This window comes from Schistocerca americana, chromosome 3 (genome assembly GCF_021461395.2).
Source record: "Schistocerca americana isolate TAMUIC-IGC-003095 chromosome 3, iqSchAmer2.1, whole genome shotgun sequence".
NCBI classification, from domain to species: domain Eukaryota; kingdom Metazoa; phylum Arthropoda; class Insecta; order Orthoptera; family Acrididae; genus Schistocerca; species Schistocerca americana.
In genome coordinates, this window is record NC_060121.1 from 557739256 (window position 1) to 557761557 (window position 22302).

At 39.5% G+C, this 22302-nt stretch overlaps 1 protein-coding gene across 1 annotated transcript in view; it reads left to right on the top strand.

Annotated features, from left to right (window-relative positions):
• LOC124606219 (low-density lipoprotein receptor-related protein 4) overlaps positions 1 to 22302 on the top strand; it is a 633935-nt gene that overhangs the window by 588540 nt on the left and 23093 nt on the right. The window contains exon 25 of the mRNA XM_047138193.1: positions 7152 to 7468. Coding sequence (XP_046994149.1) covers positions 7152 to 7468 — 317 coding nt within the window. The remainder of the gene's footprint in view (positions 1 to 7151; positions 7469 to 22302) is intronic.

Here is a 22302-nt window from a genome sequence, read left to right on the forward strand (position 1 = left end):
GCACAGTTAAAAGACACTTACACAAAGATTTCGACCACTGCCTTCATCAGCAAAAGAGAAACAGAAGGACACACACCATTGATGCACATCATTGATACATACAAGCAAGCAAGCACACCTCACACACACATGATCTCCAACCCCAGCAGCTAACACCAAATGCGAGAATGCATTCAGGTCTGAGGTACCAGAGCTGGCGATCATGTGTGTGTGAGGTATGTTTGCTTGTATGTATGAATGATGTGTGTTTTTCTGATTCTCTTTTGCTGATGAAGGCTGTGTCCATAACTTAATGTGTCTTCTTTTCGTCAAATAGCAATCTGTCTTTTCCTACATTGCTGACATTCCTACTTGGATTTTTTAAATCTATTATTACTCTTCTGTTATAATTTCATGTACTGATTTGTTCCATGACCATGGAGACTTGCTCCTCAGTGGTCCTACAGAACATGATATACACTACTTTCAATGGTGTGGGCAGGATTTTGGGTAGGATATCCCTCATATCAAGGCATGGGGAAAGATAATCAAAGGCCTGGTAAAGGATGTGGTCAGCTTTTCAAGGATGAGAGGAATACTGGTCAGGGGCTGACTAACAGGTTTATCAATGTTAGAGGAAGAGATGACATGAGAGATCTGTTTGTGGATGAGCTGGGTAGAATATTGTCTGTCAGTAAAAGCTCTGATAAGGTTATTGGTATGTTTAGGCAATTCCTGGTTTCCACTGCTGATGCAGCTTCCGTGCTTGGCAAGACTGTAAGGAAGAGGCTTTTCGATTTGGAACAGATGACAGATATGAAAGTGGAGGTACTGCTGGTGGTTGGTGCATGTGATATGAATAGATGTATTTATGGAGCCATGTAAGAGGTGGAGATCACCATCTAGGATGGTGGCTCATTGAGTTGAAAAGGATCAAGTGAAGCAGATTTGCGAGTAATGTTGAAGTTATGGATGAAAGAGCAAAAGATTGTCATTGCCTTGAGTCCAGAAGGAGGAGGAGATTAGTGTTTAATGTCCTGTTGACGAGAGACAGAGTACAAGTGTGGATTAGGGAAAGCTGGAAAAGGAAAGTGGCTATGCCCTTTCAAAGGAACCAACCTAAATCAGGATGGCCAGAAGCAAGTTTGAACCATTGTCCTCCCAAATGCAAGTCCACTGCGCTACCCCACTTGATACGTCTAGATTATGAAAATGTCATCAGTGAATATGAAGCAGACAAGGGGTTTAGGTGTTGACAAGACAGGAAGGATTCCTACAGATACTCCATTCAATTGGCTTTGGTTGGCACCATTTGGACACCTATGGAACTATCAGATTTGTGTATGGATTTGGCCTTTGAAAGTGAAATAATTATGGGTCAGTATGTAGTTGGTTAGGAGGATTAGAAAATAGGTGCTGAGTTTGGTATCAGGAAGGTTTTGGCCTTATGACCATGAACTTGGAGGATGTTGGTGTACAGGGATGTTGCATCCACAGTGATCGACAAGGAGTCTAATGATAATGGGACATGAACTGCGGAAAGGTGCTGAAGGAAGCATGCAGGGGCTTGAATGCATAAGTAGGAAAGTTGCCAGGGACCCTCAGCCACATAGTCACAAGGATTCATGACCACTTTGGCAGAGCCTTTGTCTTTGGGACAAATGGTAATGTCTGGAGTGGTTTTCAGGTCACATATGTGTTCCATAGGAGTGATGCTGGACCCCCTGGAGGGTGGTTTAGGAAAAGAAAGCCAGGTCAGGTAGAAGGAGGACTTGTTGAAAGGTTGGTTGGAAGGGGAGGGAGGTCACTGTTGTGAAGATGTTTGAACTGTTTTGAACAAGGTTCTGTGTGGGGTACATCAGGAAGAAATGTTCCCAATTCAGAGAACAAGTAAAGAAAACAATGTCTTTCACATGTCCATCTTGGGTGAACTTATGTTTTGGGCTAAATGTGAAGGCTTTAAAAAATACTATGACCTGTGTAAGGGTCAGCATTTTGGCAGAAAGGTTGACGGAATGTTATGGAATGCGTGATCAGGAACTCTGTGTTTCGTGGAGTGTGTAGAAAACTTTTGGGTATGTGAAAGTTGGATCATTTCAGCAAGGCATGATTGGGAACCTGTGAGGGGACTGGATCAGAGTGGTAGGTTCTTTCTTGGCAATAGGTAACCACTTGCAGGCATAAAACAGTAGACATAGCTGGCACATCTTCCTCAGATGGTACTTAGAATAATGCCTTTCTAACTGTTGCATGACAAAGAGTCTGTTTCAGTGACAGCTTTCAGAAAGTTGTGGTCACAGAGTAGAAGGATTTTGCAAAAGGAGTAGAGGCTTGAATTGCATTATTAAGAAGGATGAGATTAGTAAGGACAAGGGTGAGATACTGATGGAATAGGTGATGGTTCTTGTGGTAGAAAGAGTGATTGCCTGATCTGCCTCTGTTGACTAACACTTCCAAAGTATTGTTCGCAATCTCCCATCCTACATTCGATACAGTCCTCACTTCCTTCACTGCCTTTCCACAATGTCCCATTATCACCAGACTCCTTGTTGGTCACTGTAGCTATGACGTCCTTATACACCAACATCTCCTCTTTCCTAATCCTCATAACCAAGCACATCCTAACCCACTTTTGTTTTGCTTTTAATGGGCAAATCTGTAAACACATCTGTGGTACTGCGATGAGTACTCACATGACACCATCATATACCAAATTATTTATGAGTCATCTGGATGAATCCTTCCTATTCAGTCAACATCTAACACCCCTGTCTGGTTCATATTCATTGATGGCAATTTTTCAATCCCAACTCTTAGAAAGGACAATCTTTGCTCTTTTCTCCATAGTCTCACCATCTACTCCAAACTGCTTCACCTGGTCCTTCTCAGCTCAATGAGCTACCTTCCTTGGTGTCGATCTCCACCTCTTAGATGGCTCCATATGTACATCTGTTTGTATCAAGTGCACCTACAGTTGTCACCTGATCCATGTAAAAAAGTCAGCCTCACCATACATGGATGACACATCTGCAGTGGAAAGCAGAAACTGTCGAATTACATTGATAACTGTGCTAGAGAATATATTGACAGACAGTATAAGGAACTCGTCCATAAACAGATCTCCATGTCATGTCCTCCTCTGATACCAGGAACCTGTTAACATGCCACTGATCATTACTGCTCTGATCACCCAGTATCACCTTGGCCTTAAAAAGCTGAACCACAGCCTTCACCAGGGCTTTGACTACATCATGTCATGCCCTGAGTTGAGGGATATCCTACCCAAAATCCTATGCACATTACCAAGTAGTATTCTAGTGCCAACCCAACCTACAGAATATTGTTGTCCATCCATATTCCAGTCTGCCCACAAACCTGATCCAGTAGGTCAATCCAGGTACAAGACTTGTCGTATTCAACCACTCACCACCTCCTACTGAAGTCCAGTCACAGCATTTCCTACCCATTAAAAGATAGGACCGTATGTGAAAGCAGCCATGTTATACATCAGCTATGTTGCAATTCCTGTACAGCATTCAGCATTCTCCATGGGCTTAACAAGTTAATGACTGTCCGTCATATGAATGGCCACTGCCAAACAGTGGCAAAGGGCAAACTTGACCATCCAGTTGCTGATCATGCTACACTCCACAACATAAATAAATTCAACAGCTGCTTTGTAAAGTGGGCAATTTTGATACTCCCTTCTACCACAAGTTTCTCTAAACTATGAAGGTGGGAATTGCCTCTCCAGAATTTCCTACACTCTAGTAATCCTCCTAGCCTAAACATCTGCTAACTTATTTCACACTGCCACACCTGAAGTTTCTCACTCTTCCTTCAGTCCAGACCAGTCCTTCCCTGCCCATATTGTGTAGTGCCTCCCCTAACCCCCTTGCTCCCAACACCTTGTGGGCATTCTCTCCCTCCCTCCCTCCCTCCCTCCCTCCCTCCCTCCCTCCCTCCCTCCCTCCCTCCCTCCCTCCCTCCCTCCCTCCCTCTCTCCCTCTTTCTCTCTCTCTCTCACTCTCACTGTCTCTCCCTGTGTCCCACCCTCTCTGCCCCCCTTTCCCTCCTTTACCGCACCTCTCCCTTTTTCTTTCCCCTCCCTGTTTCTCTGTTCATCCCCACCTTTCTCTCCTTTTCCTCCCCCCCACCCCCACCCCACCTCTCTCCCTCTCTCTGTATCTCCTGTGTGCCTTACCTTCTGAACTCCTTTAGTCCATCAAAAGACCTCACTCAGACTTTCTCACTACTGCCTCCTTGCTTCATGCATCCTTCCTTACCCTCTCCCCACTTCTCATCTGCCCAAGCAATACTGTCTTGACACAGCTGTGGGACTGTGTGTTTTGGTGTCTGTGTGGTATTGTATGTGAATGTGTGTCCTATTGCTAGTGAAAGAGCAAGAGCTTGAAAGCTAGTGTGAATACTGTTTTGTGTTATGTGTGTGTATGCAGCACACATCAGTCTGCTATAAGTATTAGAAACCATAGACCAAATAAATTAAAAGAAAATAAAAACACTGAGAACTTTTCCTGTGCTAAGAAAGAAGACTTCATATCTGCAGGTGTGAGACCCATGACAAAACTGATGAATTGCACAAGTCACTTAGCTTTCAGCTTCGAAAATCCTCACCACAACACAATTTCCCCTCCATGTGGAATGCGTATGTCATTAAATTTTGTTTCTAATTCTCCACACCACCATACTTAAGATGACATCATTGAAGGATCTTTGCCTTCCATTGTATGATGCCATTGATTTTTGGTGAGATTCGTTTACTGTCAGGGTTCATCTCCCAGCCACATGGTAGGTGTTGCCTAAACTCCTAGATTACATTGCTGCAATATGTAGTTAGTGTGTAGTGTTAACTGTTTACCAATATGAGGCATGATTCAGGCATATCACTTTAAGAAAATAAGGCATTTCCCATTTTCTTAAATCATTAATTAGATATTGCTTTTCGATAGTTGCTAGAAAGTGTAATATACTGGGTGTTTCAGGAGGTATAGTGAACATATTAGGAGGTGTTAGCATTGGTTAACTATAATGCATCATTCCATACAACATGTCTACAATTTTTATTGATTGCATAGGTACAGCTATTGGAATGCTATTCAAACAAATAGCCACAGAAGTTGTTAAACAGAGGCAAGTAGTTAAGTTCAATGTTGATTTCCCTAAATTCTACCTCTGACTTCGATGCACTTTTGAATTTTCGTGTTAACACCACATAACATTTCTGAGGTCATCTCAATGTTCTTTTAGGGCAGCACAATTTATAATGAACAATCAGTTTATCTCTTGTTTCTCCTTTTTATTTGTAGACTTTGCCTTTCTAGTGGCCAAAAAACATGACCATTTCTGCTGATGCACTATCTGGAGAATGTTAGGTTTAGACAAAGTGTCATCTGAGTACTAGAATGTGCTCCTCCATCATATTGGAAGAACATATTCTTGTAGCCAAAAAAAACTGCTTCCTGGAATTATGGAAGCTTGTTTTGTGGAAATGTTTATAGCAGGTCCCTGTAATATGATGCAGTGACACAACAAGTCCAATCAGCTTATTATGTTTCATACTGAACCAATCATTTACAGAGAATCATTTTCAAAATGTCTCTTCACAAAGTTGTATAGGTTTTTGTTGAACCACCAACGTGAATTTCAAGTGTTATTGATATAATCATGAATGAAAGTAGCTTCATCAGTGAACAGTATTAATGGCATAACTCAGCAATTTGCAATTAGCTAACAACAAAATTCTGGTCATATACCTTCATCTCCTTTGTGAAGGGATTGAATCTGCTGTAGATGAGGGTATAGCCCATGTACATGTAAAGTCCCCCATATTATTGTGCATAGAACAATCATATGCCTAAGAATTCTGAGTGTTCTTGTTGGACTATGTTCTGCCAATGGAATAATATCTTCTACTTCTTCTATACTCTGTTCATTTACATCTTCAGACTCAATATGACTGCAGGGCTCTTCACCAGTCCCATACAGCATAGTGAAAACATGAGTAAACATTCTTGACTCTGGTATTCTGCAAACAGGAAATAATCTACCATTTTCTCTACATGCAGCAGCACCATTTCCATTACAAAACACATACCCTAATACTATATCAGCATATTCAGCAATTGTAAATATGTTAGGTGTGCTTGAATGATACAGTAGAACTTGCTAACAAACCACAATTACAATTACAGTTGAAAAATTCAGTTATATAAACTGAAGCATCGGTTCACAACTTGAACCTCAAACCAAAAATAACAACTGATAAATAAACCCATAACAGTTAGTGTTCCAACATGTGAAATGATAACTTATCACTGTTCCCAATAAAAATTGGACAGATTTTATATGGAATGTTTTGTTTGAATTAATGTATATGACCACTCCCTAAAATGCTCACTATTCCTTCTGAAACAACATGTATGTAGTAAATGTTGATAAGAGTTGATCAGTTGAACAAATGAGTACCCTTTACCAGGTTGAAAAAGAATTTTTCTCCACATTAAGGAAGAGATATTTTTGACTCCTAATGTGGTTATAAATGACCTACTGTTATTTTAATAAAATTATCTTAATAATTTTCAGCTGTTAAAATCAATACACTGCAAAAAACAGAGAGATAATCACTTTTCACAAATGATTTTTATGAATATTTTTCATTTTGCTCATACATTCTCAAATATTTGTAAATGTTTGAAATCTCTAGAAGGCACACACTAGGTCAACAGTCCAGCTATTATAATTCAAGAACTTTTAGATACGCTTATTTTTTAAAAATATTCTTATTTTTTGGTCGTAACCAATGTTAATGTAAAGGATGATATTGTTATTCAGAATAAAATTGTAGTATTAGTACACACACATCTGCAGTCAATGGAACATTCTTTTATGTTTATGTTTATGTTTTTTTTTTAATATGTGCTTAAATTTCATTTCAATTTATGCTTATATCTTTTATTTATGTTACTTTTTAATGACTTCAGATAGTGCATTGCATATGACAATATTAAGTATTTTGATACGTAAGAAATGTTATATCAGCTGGGAAGAGGCCTATCCTGCATGTCGCTGCTTTTTGCTTCTGCTCAGTGTTAATATTTTGTATGAAAGCAGCCTTTTGTCTCTCTGTCTCTGCCCTGCCCCACCAACTGCAGGTTGACAATGTGGAGGAGAATGCCTGTGGTCGTGCCAATGGTGGCTGCTCACATTTGTGCTTACGAAGGCCTGGAGGATATTCTTGTGCTTGTCCAACTGGCATCCTTCTCAATGAAGATCATCACACATGTAACTCACCTCCTTCCACATACCTCTTGTTTGCCACACGAAGTACCTTGGCAAGAGTCTCGCTTGATACACCAGAGCTGTGGGATGTTACACTGCCAATACCAGATGTGCACAATGCCATTGCTGTGGACTTCCATTGGAAGCATAAGAAGATTTATTACACTGATGTTCATCTGGATGTAATCAGGTGGGAATTGATATTTCCATATAGTGTGGAATGGTTTTTATTGTATTTCTTGATAAAATTTGTTGTTTCATTGTGCTAAATATCAAATAAAATGTTCAAAACAAAATTCTGTTCACTGTTCAGATATTAATTTTCAGCAATTGTGTACTATATTTCTTTTTTTTTCTTTTAAAATTAAGAAGGCTACCATTTAAACTCAAACTGGTGAAATAAATAGTTTATTGTCAGTTGGGTGGAAATTCTGCAAACAGAGAGGTAAACAGTGATAAATCTAGTACAGAAATGAACCAGAGAGTTGGTTTAATCAGTTTTTTATAGGTGTGACAAAATTTAGCCAGACCTAAAGTAATAAGAGCCAAATTTAACTCCCAGTTTCATTCATTCGTTGCAGTTTATATCCCTCATTTTTTGCTGTTTCATTCATTGTCCACTACTACTTTGTAATTTATATCCTACATTTCTTCATGACTATGCAACAGGAAATACAAAAAACAAATAACTGTATTATAGGAGGTGGAAAGGAGGAAAATCCTGCTCCTAGGATTAGGTGAAACAAGTGGAAGAAAACTGGGAAAAGGAACCTCAAATTTTATTACAAGTTTTACTGGCCTAGAAATGAAGCAGATACTAAGAATGGAGTGGGGCTTTACACAGATGCATACACCAGTTTGAGTGTAGTGCGAAAGAGTACCATAACCATATTGTGTGTGTAGTTGAAGGACAAGAAATGTGTATGAAGTCCATCCACTACACTTAGGATCCTCAAAAGAAGAAAGGGCTGACTTCATCAATAACTTGGAAGCACATGTGGAGTGTGAAAATAATTGTAATGGATGATTTTAATACACAGGTTGCCTGACAGTGAACAGGACATAAACACTCTGTGAACCCTCATGTGCTAGGAGGTTGCAACTGAAACTCGGGCTCATTTACTACCTATTTTTCACGTGGCTCATCTGTAAAGGGGGTTGGTAGTAAACGGTTGCATTTGTGCCCCTATTATTGAGTCTGATATTGGCTGGCTTTTGAAGAGCAGTGAATTGAACTATACACGTTCAGATTGAAACTTATTTATTCAAAAGAAACACTTTAACGTTGTGGCCATGCATTTTTAAGTTCACAAATAATAATCGGTGCAATTCGTACACTGTTTGTCTCACACCCACACACTTTCACTTTGTTCCTTCGCATACCCTGGCGTCCATGCTTGCACTCGCGGCACTTTGCCGCTCCCAACTCACCACCACAATGGCCAACGACAAAAGACCCTGATTTTCCCGCTCATACCCACAGTCCTGAGTCGGGTCACATGACACCACAGTAGTCAAAATAATCGCTAAACATGGCCACAATTCGTTTACAATATTTTATAATATTTAAATACTTAAATCTAAATACATTATATAATTTTACAAATTATCACCACACTTATATAATTCGTTGCAATTAAAAGGAAACCAAAACACTATCCAACGGAACTACAACGTCCATCAAAACACAAAACAAGTATTTTCTGGTCTACTTTACCCAGCATATTACCTCTGCTGCTGTGCTTTAAATTTTAAATTACTTGAAAGAGTGCCATATTATCCCCTGTTACCTTACATACTTGAAAGAGTTCCATATTATCCCCTGTTACCTTACATACCCCCACTTCATGGAGACATTACCTTAGTAACGGCAACATGAAGTAGCACCAAATGGAGTGAACCCATATTACTTTATATATTAAACATTTTAATTATAACTATAATGGCACCAAAACATGTAGAACAGTGTTAATAGTGGTGAGTTAATCAGTGTAAGTACTGTCATTAGAAAACATATATACATAATCCAACAATGTATCCAACTCAAATATACAATTAGATAGTATCCTATTGAGTCTGATTGGGCAGGCAAAGTAAATGCCCATGTTAGTCTATATGTAGGTTGCACACTCACTGCACATTAACACTTCCACTTTTTACACAGTTGTTTCTGTAAGTTGCACGAAGTTGTTGTAACCAGATTCTTGTGTTCACAGGTTTATGCATTGGAATACAGTCTTTCCAAACTTGTCACCCAGCAGCACTGTGCTTCCTCTCATTAGCCAAGCCATCCTATCAAAATTTAATCAAATCCTCATAAATCTTGCCTAGACATGCAGACCCACATTTCCCAGGAATCAGGCTATCCAAACATCCTGTTTTCACTGATCAGTTCTTATTGAGGTTTGTACAAATGGCAAACATGAACACAAATCAAACACAAACATGGCATAGTTAAATATATTCTATTTCACCCTTCAAATGTTCCCAGATCAGGACCTCTGACACTTCTACCCCCCACCCCTCCCCGCACCAAGAGAATTTATTCCCAGATGCTGATTCTTATATTTTTTTTAAGCATCCATACAGCTATATCACTGTACATAAATACACTCAATATTTTTTTTTGAATTCCTATATAAATTTTCACATAATATTTGGCAATATCTTGAAACCCATTCTTTTATGACATTTCCATGGCTATCTAGATTCAATCATAAATGGCAAACAAACTCACCAAGGTCATAAACTTTTACAAGCATCCACTTAGCCATTAGTGTTCTTTCCCTCACTTCCCTCATGAACATCTTATAGTAAGCAAGTTAATTATTTCCCATATGCCTCTACAATTTGCATATTTAGTGATTGCCCTACATGACTGTCCCAGCAACAATCCTACCCTCATGCAGCAGTATCAACTCCAGGTGCCACAGATACATTAGAAATTTTAATAAAATCTCAACTATTTTTCTTTAACAAACTATTTGCAGATTTCCTCTCTCCTATATTCTCCACACATTTATACAGAAGTAGACTATATGTACAGCAGGTTTTAGTTCCCGTATGACTCAACAAGGCTTCTATCCTTTGTAAATGAGTAATTGTCTCACCTCCTTTTAATTCCACTTTAAATTTTATTCTTCGTCTATTTCCACCAGCATCAAATTCTACCACTCTGTCCTTTACAAAAATGCTACAGTCATACTTGTACAAGAAGTCCATACCCAAAATTACATACAATGCCAAACCCTTCACCACAAAGCAACTAATATCAAAACAATACTCATTACTATTAAATTCCAGAAATACTTCCCTGCTGATGGGCTTGCTACATGTCCCAGTTGCTGTCTTAATTTTGACTCCTGTAACTGGTAATTCTATTAATCCTAAACCTTTAATTTGCTGCCAGAAAGATTCAGAGATTGCGGATAAACTTGAGCCAGAGTCTAATAATGCTATATCTGCAACTCCTCCCACACTGATATCAATTATTGGCTGTATCACCTCTATTTCTACTCTGTTCAGCCCTGATTCCTGTAATAAATCTCTTTCTACTTCACTCCTGCTTTCCTCTTGCATAATGCAAATATCTTTAGGTCTTTCTCCAAAACATACATCAGTATCCCCTTCAAACAGATCCTTAATAGCAAACTCAACATTCTCTTCTTCACTTAATTCTTCCAATTTTCTGGCAATTTTAAATTTTATTTTACCCCATTCTTCAGGCATCAAAGCTTTATGTAATTTTGCATAGGACACCCAATCACTCAAATCATAATCAGCCTCCTCCTTTCCTAACCATCCACAATTAACATCTTTGAGGCTTGCATCATCAGTTAAGAAAACATAGGTTTCAATTTTATCTTCTGGGCAACCTACAGCAACATTCTCCATATCATTACGCCTTTCCATATCCACACTGAAGTCATTATCACTACCACAGTTAACACCTGCACCCACAAGCACAGTAACCTTATCAGTAGGTAATTTACCAGCATTTTCCACATTGTCAAATACACCACTCATATTAGCCTTTACATCACACTGAATAACCCTCTCCTCACCTTTTCCACAATTCTCCATACTATTTCCAATAGACATCTCTACCCATTCATCACACCCATTATTACTGTGAACATTGCCCCTTAATTCCATATCCACTTCTGTTCCCCCTTTTGATGAAACTACCTCTGTCTCTGATCTTTCAATGAATTTTGCTGCACACAAACCAATATTGTCCTCCTCTTCTTGTAATTTCTCTTCCCTTTTATGCATGTCATCAACGTAAAACTCACACTGTTCATTGCTGATATTAGCCTTGTTCCCTTTTTTCCTCTTATACCTTTTATCTGTATTTCTATAATTGTTAAAACCCCCCCATAGATTTTCATTTCCTAAGACAGCATCCATATGACATATCCCAATTTCCCTATTTTCCTTGCTGACTTTATTACTCATCCCATCATGTCCTTGTCTGGCCCAGTTCACATAATTACAAGCCCCCCTGCGGACCTTAAGTGAGGCATCAATTAGTTTTTTGATTGCCTACCCTGTCCATTTGCATCCGGCATTCCTACTCTCATACCTTCTCTATCACTCCTCATCTGATCAAAATTGTCTCTTCTCCCTCCAAAATTTCTGTTGTACCTTTGTGGCTTGCTTCTCCAATCTCTATCCTGATTATTCTGATCACTTCTATCTTCTCTCCACCTGTTATGGTTATTACTGTATTCATAATTAATACTGTTTCCCCTTTCATGATACCTTCCACTCTCCCTATGTTCCATGTATTTAGGTCTGTAACACAATGCCCTGTCCATATTATCCACAAAATTAAGAAATTCTTCCACTAAATCTGTTGCACTGTGAATCAAATCCCATTGCAAATGCTCTGGTAATCTTCTCTTTAGTGTAGATATCTCTGTTAATACGCCCAGTGGCCTATCCAGATGATTTAATTTATTCAGTTCTCTAACACAGAACTCTCTCATACTTTCCTTTCCACTCTTGGAACTGGATCCATTCAAAAAATCGTTTTGCAATCTTAATTGTTTTGCTTAGCCCCAGTATTTGTTCAAGAACAGGTTTTCGAAGGTTTTAAAATCACAAAATTTATCATCATTTTGGTTTGCCCATGTTTGAGCTCCCCCTTCCAACTGCCTCTTAACATATTTAATTTTTGCCTGCTCACTCATCCCTGTCACAAAGTTATCCTTACACGCAGCTAGAAAGTCAACTGCATGGTATTTATTCTCCCCATAAAAACGTTTTGACTGAAATCCATGCCCCAGAGGATATCCCAACAATAAATTTCCATTCCCTGCTGCCACAGAATTAACTGTTTCCCTCAAGACATTCATTTCCCCTTCTAATTCCTTCTTATTGTCAGTAATTCCCTTATGGCAATCCAGCACTCCTATCTTAATGGATTCAATGTCTGCCTCTGTTTGTCTTTGAAATAATGTGCATTTCTGTTCCTGTACCTGAATCTGCCCCACAAGATTACTTTGCACAGTGTCCACCTTGGCTACTAGGCCTCTTTCAACCTCATCAACTCTCTCGATAATTCCCTCAACAATTTTAACTGTGTTTTCAACTTTATCTGTAATTTGAGTGAATTTGAGATCTAGCTGATCAAATTTTTCGCTCACTGTCTTTATTTTATCACTAAGCCTTAATTCCATATCCCCTATTTTCGAATCCATTTCTCCAACTATTGCAGTTTTTATATTCCCTATTTTCGAGTCTATTTCTCCTAATTTACTAGTAAGTTTTACAAAAAACGTGCTGAGGTCACTTCCTGGTATCCAGCCTATTTCTTTTGGCATGCTAGGGCTACTACAGGTACTCCTAACATCCACCGATTCGCCTTCACTTTGAGATTCACGCGTCTCATCGGCCATGGCTAATGAAAGGACACAATTTTGCAATGTAGCTGCTGGCTGTACTATCTTTTATATCCTCGTGTGACGCGACGTCTGCAGTGAGCTCCGCAGCACAGCTATGCAATGAATCGTAATCGGCGGCGTGGACACACAGCAAACTCAACCAGGAGCGAGAACACATTGCGTAGGCCCCTGGCAGCATGTAGTCGTGTTGGTCGGTGGCACAGACGACGGCGTTGATCGTCGGCAGCACGTGGATACAGCTTTGACTGCTTTACCCGTAGCAACACATGGACGTGGCACGGACGATGGTTTCCTCTCGCGGCAGCACGTATCGCGGCACGGACGACTGTTTTACCCGCAGCAACATGTGGACACGGCAAGCACGGCGGTTTTACCCGCGGCAACACGTGGTCGACTCATCAGACTGTGTAACTGACTGCTTCACAATCGTGGTGGCCTTATATCGGCGTAACCACGGGGCAGCGCGTATCTTGTCCAGCACAAACACTCCAGTACTGCTAATGCACCGATTTAGCTCAGAGCCCCCACACTGACTGTTCAAAAGCCTAACATCAGATGGACATTCAATTCCGAAATACTATGGAATATGGAAGAAAGTCCTATCCCGGACGAGCCCCCAATTGCAACTGAAACTCGGGCTCGTTTACTACCTATTTTTCACGTGGCTCATCTGTAAAGGGGGTTGGTAGTAAACGGTTGCATTTGCACCCCTATTATTGAGTCTGATATTGGCTGGCTTTTGAAGAGCAGTGAATTGAACTATACACGTTCAGATTGGAGCTTATTTATTCAAAAGAAACACTTTAACGTTGTGGCCATGCATTTTTAAGTTCACAAACAATAATCGGTGCAATTCGTACACTGTTTGTCTCACACCCACACACTTTCACTTTGTTCCTACAAATTATCACCACACTTATATAATTCGTTGCAATTAAAAGTAAACCAAAACACTATCCAACGGAACTACAACGTCCATCAAAACACAAAACAAGTATTTTCTGGTCTACTTTGCCCAGCATATTATCTCTGCTGCTGTGATTTAAATTTTAAATTACTTGAAAGAGTGCCATATTATCCCCTGTTACCTTACATACTTGAAAGAGTTCCATATTATCCCCTGTTACCTTACAAGGTAGCCATGCCGAGGGAGAATGTATAGTAGATCTGTGAATGAGAAACATCATGAAGTTTGACAACATTGGTTCGCAAAAGGGAATTCCCATGAAATAACAACTTATAACAGAGTTTGTAAAACTGGTACTGCAACAAATTGCGTACTGACAAATTAAATTGTTTGCATGATTGTGACTGACATCAAAGCTACTCTAAGCAAAGACTTACATACAGGTCATAAACTGTTAGCAGCAAATTTTGTGCATAAAAGGTCTCCCAAAATTTGTAGAAAAGCATCTCAAAATAATAACTTTACAACTTGCAGAGCAAAGCTTGAACAAAAACTTGAGGAAGGTGTCAGCAAGATGTTGCCATGAGAAGAACTACAGTTAGTAGGTAAAGAATGGGGTGCTCTGAACAAGGTTGATGTGGGTATAGGAGATACAGAATATAGACAACAAAGGCAATTATGAAAACCTGCAGAAACAGTGTGATGAAATGTGAATATTAAAAACACCATCAGGGATAAGAGCTGTGCAAGAAAATCCCTGCCTCAGGCAAAAAAACAGGACCTAAAACTTACTACATGACAAGCTGTCAGTTGATAGGCAGAAAAATTACACGCCATGTTGGCTGTAGCAGAGAAACATAAAAACAAGAGATGCCTTGTTAGCGGAATAACACAAGATGGGGACAGAAACTCATATATAACATCATACAATCCACAACAACTGAAAATAAATCTATCCAAACAGTAGAACTTCCCAGTGGTGAGGCAATGAGTGAGAAGACTCAGATATTACAGGAGTTATGTTTTATAATGTAAATTAACAGATAAAAAATCAATTCACCAAGAGGCAGCAGGAGAACACACACACACAAGGGTTTAACTTTCACAAGCTTTTCCAGTGACTCCTTCTTATGGCAGAAGGGTTGAAGGGGAGGGAAGAGGGGTGAAGGAAAAGGACTGAAGAGGTTTAGGAGAAAGGGTACAGTCCAGAAAAGTCACCCAGAACACCAGGTAAGGAGAGACTTACTGGACAGGATGAGAAGGAAAGACTTTCCTTGAAGAGGAAGGAATAGGGGTGAAGGAAAAGGACTGTAGAGGATTAGTGAAAGGGGTGCAGTTCAGTAAAGTAACCCAGAACCCCGCATCAGAGGAGACTTACTGGATAGTTTTCTATCCAGTAAGCCTCCCCTGATGCGGCCATTTCTTTTCCTTCACCCCTCTTCCTTCCTCTTCAGCCCTTTTGTTTGTGTGTTCTTCTGCTGCCACTTGGTGAGCAGATCTTTTATCTATCCTTTTACTTTCTATTGTCATTAATTGATTATTTTAGGAGTTTTTTAAGGTATTTAGGTACTTTATATAACTTTAATATACATGATAATTTGTTCATCAGTTCACAACACCACAAATACAATGAACTACGTTAAGTTTTATAAAATTTTATTTATGTGGGGGTCCACAGCCTCAAAATGTTTTGAGAGTGAAAACATGGTTCAGGTTGGTTGTATTCTTTTTATTATCTATGCAGTTGGCCAGTTCCAACCTTTGGTCATTTTCAAGCACCTATCTTAAGCTCCCAGCTTCATTTTACATTAAATATATCACTGTTAAATGTGGACAGGAAAACATCCTATTTCTGTGCATATGAGGCATGAAAACAGTACACTATTGTATGTGGATATGTCTGTTAATAGATTATTCCATGTATAATAGTGTATTTTATGCCACACACACACACACACACACACACACACACACACACACATGTAAGTAAGATGTCTTCCTGTCCACATATACCAGAAATATATTATAATGTAAAATAAAGCTCAAGGCTTAAGATACCTGCTTGAAAATGACCAAAGATTTAAATTGGCCAATTGCATAGATGATAAAATGAATGAAACCTACTTGCACCATGTTTTCATTCACAAAACTATCTAAAATGAAAAGCAACAGGTCTGCAGGATCAGATGAATTCCTTGTAAAAATGATCAAAGCATCATCTAGAGAGCTCAAGAAAACGAGGCTATATAGAGCTCTAAACAAGATTTGGAAAGAAAACAACATCATGCCAGTATTTAAAAAGGATGACAAAGTGACAATCAACCACATTAATATAAGAATCTTTGGTTACTGTCTTTCCTGATGATGAGAGATAAGATAAAAGAAATTATTTAATTTAATTGTGATGAGGGATTGGAATTAAATAGCAGAAAAAGTAAGAGAAGAAAAAGTGTTAACAGTGCGTGGACTGCCAGGAAAGAAATTAGAGGAGATGCTGCCTTGTGGGATTTTCACAGAGTACAAATTAATCATTGCTAACACTTAGTTTAAGATACATTCATGAAAGAAGGTTGTATACCTGGAAGATACATAGAAATACCAGAAGGTTTCAAATATTTGGAGCTGGAAAACATTTTGAGGAGCGTATGGGAGCACTGACCATGATTTACCAGTTATGAAGTGTAGAATAACGCTGAAGAAATTCCAGAAAGGGTGGAAATTATGGAGATAAGACCTGGTTGACTTGGAACAGTCAGAGGGAACTGCCAGTATGAAAGGGAGCATTAGCCACTCTAAATGAAAGAAGTGAAAGAAATACAATAGAAGATAAATAGATGGCACTGAGAGTTGATATACTGAAGGCAGTAATGTGAAAACCAAGCAGAAGGAGAAGGCTCACTAGAAATATTTGGATAAACACAATTGATACCACTCTCTATTAAGATTTTACATCAATTGAGCAAGTTGGCTAGGAAACAGGGTTCCTCCAGTGGAAAGCTGCTGAACACTCACTCCAAATCTTAATCTTATTCACACAACCTTTATTACATTAAAAGCTGTTATCCTTGGTACTCAAAAGATATACACTAATAAAATTTCAACTCCATTAATCAGTAAATGTATTATTCTTTAAAAACCAGAACATGCAGGACCAAGTCCCAGCAGGAATAACATTAATGTAAAACAGAATTACATAATTAAATGGGGACTATTAACCTACAGTTGTGTTTTAAAAGAGAACAGTTTTGTTCAATTCCTTTTACATCAAACAATATACAACAATATAACACTAAAGCAAATTGCAATGAGCTCTTCTCTGTAATTTGAAGTTATTAAAGGTAGTTTTAAAGTATTCACCAGGAATTTTTATTGTTTACAAATACCAATAGGTGACTGTGTAAGGTCAGCTTTAACCACCTTCTTTGTGGTACATTGCAGGAGATAAAAAAATCATGTAACTTCCAATCTAAGAACAAAATGCTATCAACAAATGACAACTGACCGTTGGTAATTGGTTACAATAACACTAAGTTAGAACTAAGCAGTAAAATACCTTTGAAAACTTAAGCCCAGAAAATTCATGTACCACTATACCTTGATGTTCAGCTCAGTTTAACATTGCAGGACCAGAGCCAGAATATGCACCATCTTCCTGTTGGTTGTCCAAGAATGGACAAAGCCACTGCAGGCTGCTTGCAACTGCAAAATGACCCCATGGTAGCACAGGAAACCTAGAGCACAAAGTATTATCAGGCTTCTGCAGCAAACACTGAATTGAAATTAGCTAATTCAAATAACATACACTTCAAGACATGAACCTAATTAGCAGTTGCATTGTGTACAATCGACGAAACACAGCAATCCAAAGTGGCTGTTTCACAAATGTCACACTTGGTGGCAAAATATGTCAACCCTCCCAAATAGTTTCTTTTGTGATTTCAACTTTTAATGAAGAAATTTTTAGCAGCCACTTGAAAAGAGTGTTAGGTGAGATTAACACTAGCAGTTAAAGCCTTGAAATTCTCACAAGGAAATTCAGAATCCAATGACTGCAATGCAGGCACTATCTAATATGCCCAATGAGCTCCAATACCAACACAGTCTCCTAAAGTTCAAAGTTCCATCTAGCCATAGAAACAGCTGCCTCAGAGCCCACAGGATGTCTGCACATTGCATTTCATCTAAACAAGGTGTCTAATCCAACCTGTGGTGTTCACTTATTCCTGTTGTCCACACAAGTCTCTTGTGACTGCCACACATAGAGCTATTGCTGGCACCAGAGCCTTCCACACTGCCTTGTGGCCCACTTGACAACCTCCTGCTCTGTCCACTACTGCCTTGCATCCAGTGCACTGCTTAAGAGCCTTTTTTTCATTGTGGAAAAGGCGCCCTCCATCAACCCACAGGTGATATCACTGGAGTAAATTGCATCTGTGTCAAAATTGGTCAGGATGCACCAATAATGTATTAAACTTCATTTATGCAAGAAGTAAATATGCAAATGCACCAAATGAAGCAGGTGAGAGGATTACATAGGCTCAATCATAGGTAAAGCAGAAGGCAAATTTCAGTTCATTTGTAAAATACTGGGAACATGCTGTTAGTCTACAAAATACTCGTCTTTATATCGTAGAGTCCTGCTTAAGTGGTATGACCCATACCAACTAGAACAAACAGGCATTAATAAACATATGCAAAGAAGGATGGCACGAATAGTGACATATTCATTTGACTCTTGGGGAAATGTCATGGAAATGCTGAATATCCTGAATTGCAAGAGCTCAAAGATAGATTTCAGCTATCCCATGAAAGCCTTAATTATAAGGTTTCAAGAAACAGTGTTAAGTGAAGAATCTAGTAATGTACTACAGCCTACGTATCACTCGTGAAGGGTCTGTGAAGACAGGATTACAATAATTACAGAGTGTTGTGAGGCATTTTAGCAGTCATTCATTCTGCATTCCATATGCAAATGGAATGTGAGAAACTAATATGTGATACAATGGAAAGTACTCTCAGCCATGTACTTCACAGAGTAATAGGTGTAGATGTAGACAAAACCCGAAAGAGTATAATGACAAAGCAGGAATGAATAGAGGAGAAATGCAGTCCTGTAGAAGGTTGCATGGCTATGGGAAAAATAAATGCCATGTATTAGAAAATGAATGGAATCTTTGGAGAAAAGGGAAACAGCAGTTGAAACATCAAGAGCTGAGATAGCAAGGCAGTACTAAACAAAGAATGGAATGCTGAAAGGTGGAAAAAATGTGTAGAAGATCTATGTACACTGATCAGCCAGAACATTGTGACCAATAACCTACTATCAATATAAACCTGTCCAGGCAATAACAGTATCACCTAGTGAGGAATGACTGCTAGTCAGACACAAGCATTGTGCTTGTGGTATCTGTGAGTGTGCCGTCCGTGTGTAGAATGGGGAAGGTGGGTGATCTATCTGAGCTTGACTGAGGGCAGGTTGTGATGGCCCACAGGCTCAGCACAAGCATTTCAGAATCTGCACAACTTGTTGGGTGTTCAAGGAGTGTTGTGAGTGTCTTCAAAACATGGTGAAAACACATCCAGATGTTGAGGGTTGGACGGCCTCCCCTCATTACAGATGTTGGATGTTGTAGGCCAGGCAGACTAGTAAATCAGGACGGGTGGTGGAACTAACATCAGACTTTAATTATGGGCAGCGTACAAGTGTGTCCAAACACACAGTGCACTGAACATTCCAAACACTGGGTCTCCGCAGTTGACGACTCGTGCATGTGCCATTTTAACACCACGACATCAGCATCTATGACTGAAATGGGCATGTGACCACCAGCACTGGACATTGACACAGTGGCAGAGAATTGCCTTGTCTAATGAATCCTAATACCTTCTTCATTATGCTGGTGGGAGTGTGTGAATCCGTCATCTTCAAGGGGAACAGCTCCTTGAGACCTGTACTGTGGGATGGAGACAAGCTGGCAGCGGCTCCATTATGCTCTGGGGAATATTGACTTGGGCATCTGTGGTTCCAGTGGAACTTTTACAAGGCACCATGATGGCAAAGGAGTATAGTACACTGGTTGCGGATCATGTACACCCCTTCATGACAATCATGTTTTCCGATGGCAGGGGCGTTTTTCAACAAGGTAGTGCACCATGTCACAAGGCCAGGAATGTGATGGAGTGGTTCAAGGAACACAGTGGCAAGTTAAAATTGATGTGTTGACCCCCAACTAGCCAGATCTTAACACAATCAAACACATCTGAGATGTGATCAAACATGTCATCAGAGTTCTTTGGCCCCCTCTCCAGAATGTACAGGAATTAGGTGACTTGTGTGTGCAGATGTGGTGTCAACTCCCTCCTGCAACCTACAAAGGCCTCATTGCTTCCATGCCATGATGCATTGCCATTGTTATTCATGCTAAAGGTAGACATACCGGTGATTAGGTAGATGGTCATACTGTTCTGGCTAATCAGTTTAAGTGGGAAAAAAACATAAGACATTATTATGGAAAGGGTAGTGGATGTGGATATTAATGAGATGGGGAATGAATAATTTGACAGAACACTGAAAGACATAGTTTGAAACAAGGCACCTAAAGTAGAAGATGTGGCCTCAAAATTATTAAATGTCGTTTGAAGAACCAGATATGACAGAACTGTTTCGTCTTCTACATGGGATGTATGAGATAGATAAAATGTCCTCAGGTACTAAAAAGAAAGTATAAGGAGGCAGATGCTGCCAGGTACTTGAGTGTGAATTGCTGAATAGTCATATAGATATTGATATAGATTGCAGGGTATCTCCTTTCTCTTCCTAGTCATACAAAGTACAGCCATAATAAGGCTGTAGCTACAGTCATAGCTGATCAGCTGATCCAATCCTAATGGGCTCTTTAATGACATATCCCAGCATTTTGATGTCTGTGTTGTAGTAATCCATTCTGAGTAATGTTGATACTGCTCTTCAATCATTTATATGTTGGGCTGTAGTAATTAAGTATACTGTTAGTGCTTTTGGCAGCAACTTTGACTGTACATTCTGTCTGCACCATGTATGTGTTGCTACATTGCTGGGGGATTTGACAGGCATTAGACTTCTGTAGTCCAGTGCCATCCTTGCCACTGCCTGTGTTTTATCCAGTGGGTAGAAAGCCTTTACATTGCATTTCCTGAGAATTCATGCTAATTTCCCAGATAATACACCACTATGTGAAATAAAAGCAGCAGCTACATCCTTCTCAGGATCCTCCTCCATTTCCACAGTTTATATTGTTGTTTAGGGAGAAGGGCTTGAAGAATCTGTCACTCTGTACTTGCATGACCTGTATCTGCTTGCAATGAGCTCCCACTGCCCAGTGTAGGGACAAATAGTGCTAACCACCTTATCAATAGGGCATGCATTTCTCTGACAAATTGAAGTCTCCCTCCTGAGTTAAAGCAGCTAAAGAAAATATTCCATGAAAGTTGGTACACTAAAGTGCAAAGAAATGAAAAGATGCAGCAAATGCAGGAGAAGAGGAAAGAGACAGGAGACTTGCCATTCGCTCCTATAAGGGGCACTTTCAGACAAGATGCCAAAATTGCATGGAAGATTTAACATGAAAATTGTCTTCTGACAAGCACCAAAGATGAAAGATAATATTGTCTTTGCAAAGGGTCCACTGAATCTTCACATATGATGGATATATAGCAGCCCACGTGAAAGCGTTCACCAGTACATCAGGCAAGTGCGACACTGTATCTCTAAATGATTCAGTAACACATTAGGTGTGTACATCTGGGACAAATCTAAAACAACTGCCTAAATGAGCAATGTACAATTCATTTTGAAAACACAAAGGTACTGGAATAAACCAGTGGCTATTGGGAGATCCAAATAAATGAATCTGTAGGAATAAGGATGCATGAGAATCAGTAGTAATGAAAGTCATCAACTAATTCAGATTGGAATCCTCCCTAGAGCACATCCAGCAGTGGCTAGCACATGAGACAGATCAAGAATGCCCATGCAGAGATTTGAGCACAGCCCATACCCACGCTACCATTCCATCCCCAACCCTCCGCCTGTATTAGACACTAAAACTCACAGTCAGGTGGAGTGGGTAGCTACCTCGTGCATATAAATGAAGGGGCATGCACAGTATCCCAGCATTTTGGCAAAAGGTATTGAGTTTGATATTTGTTGAAACATTATGAAATCTCAAC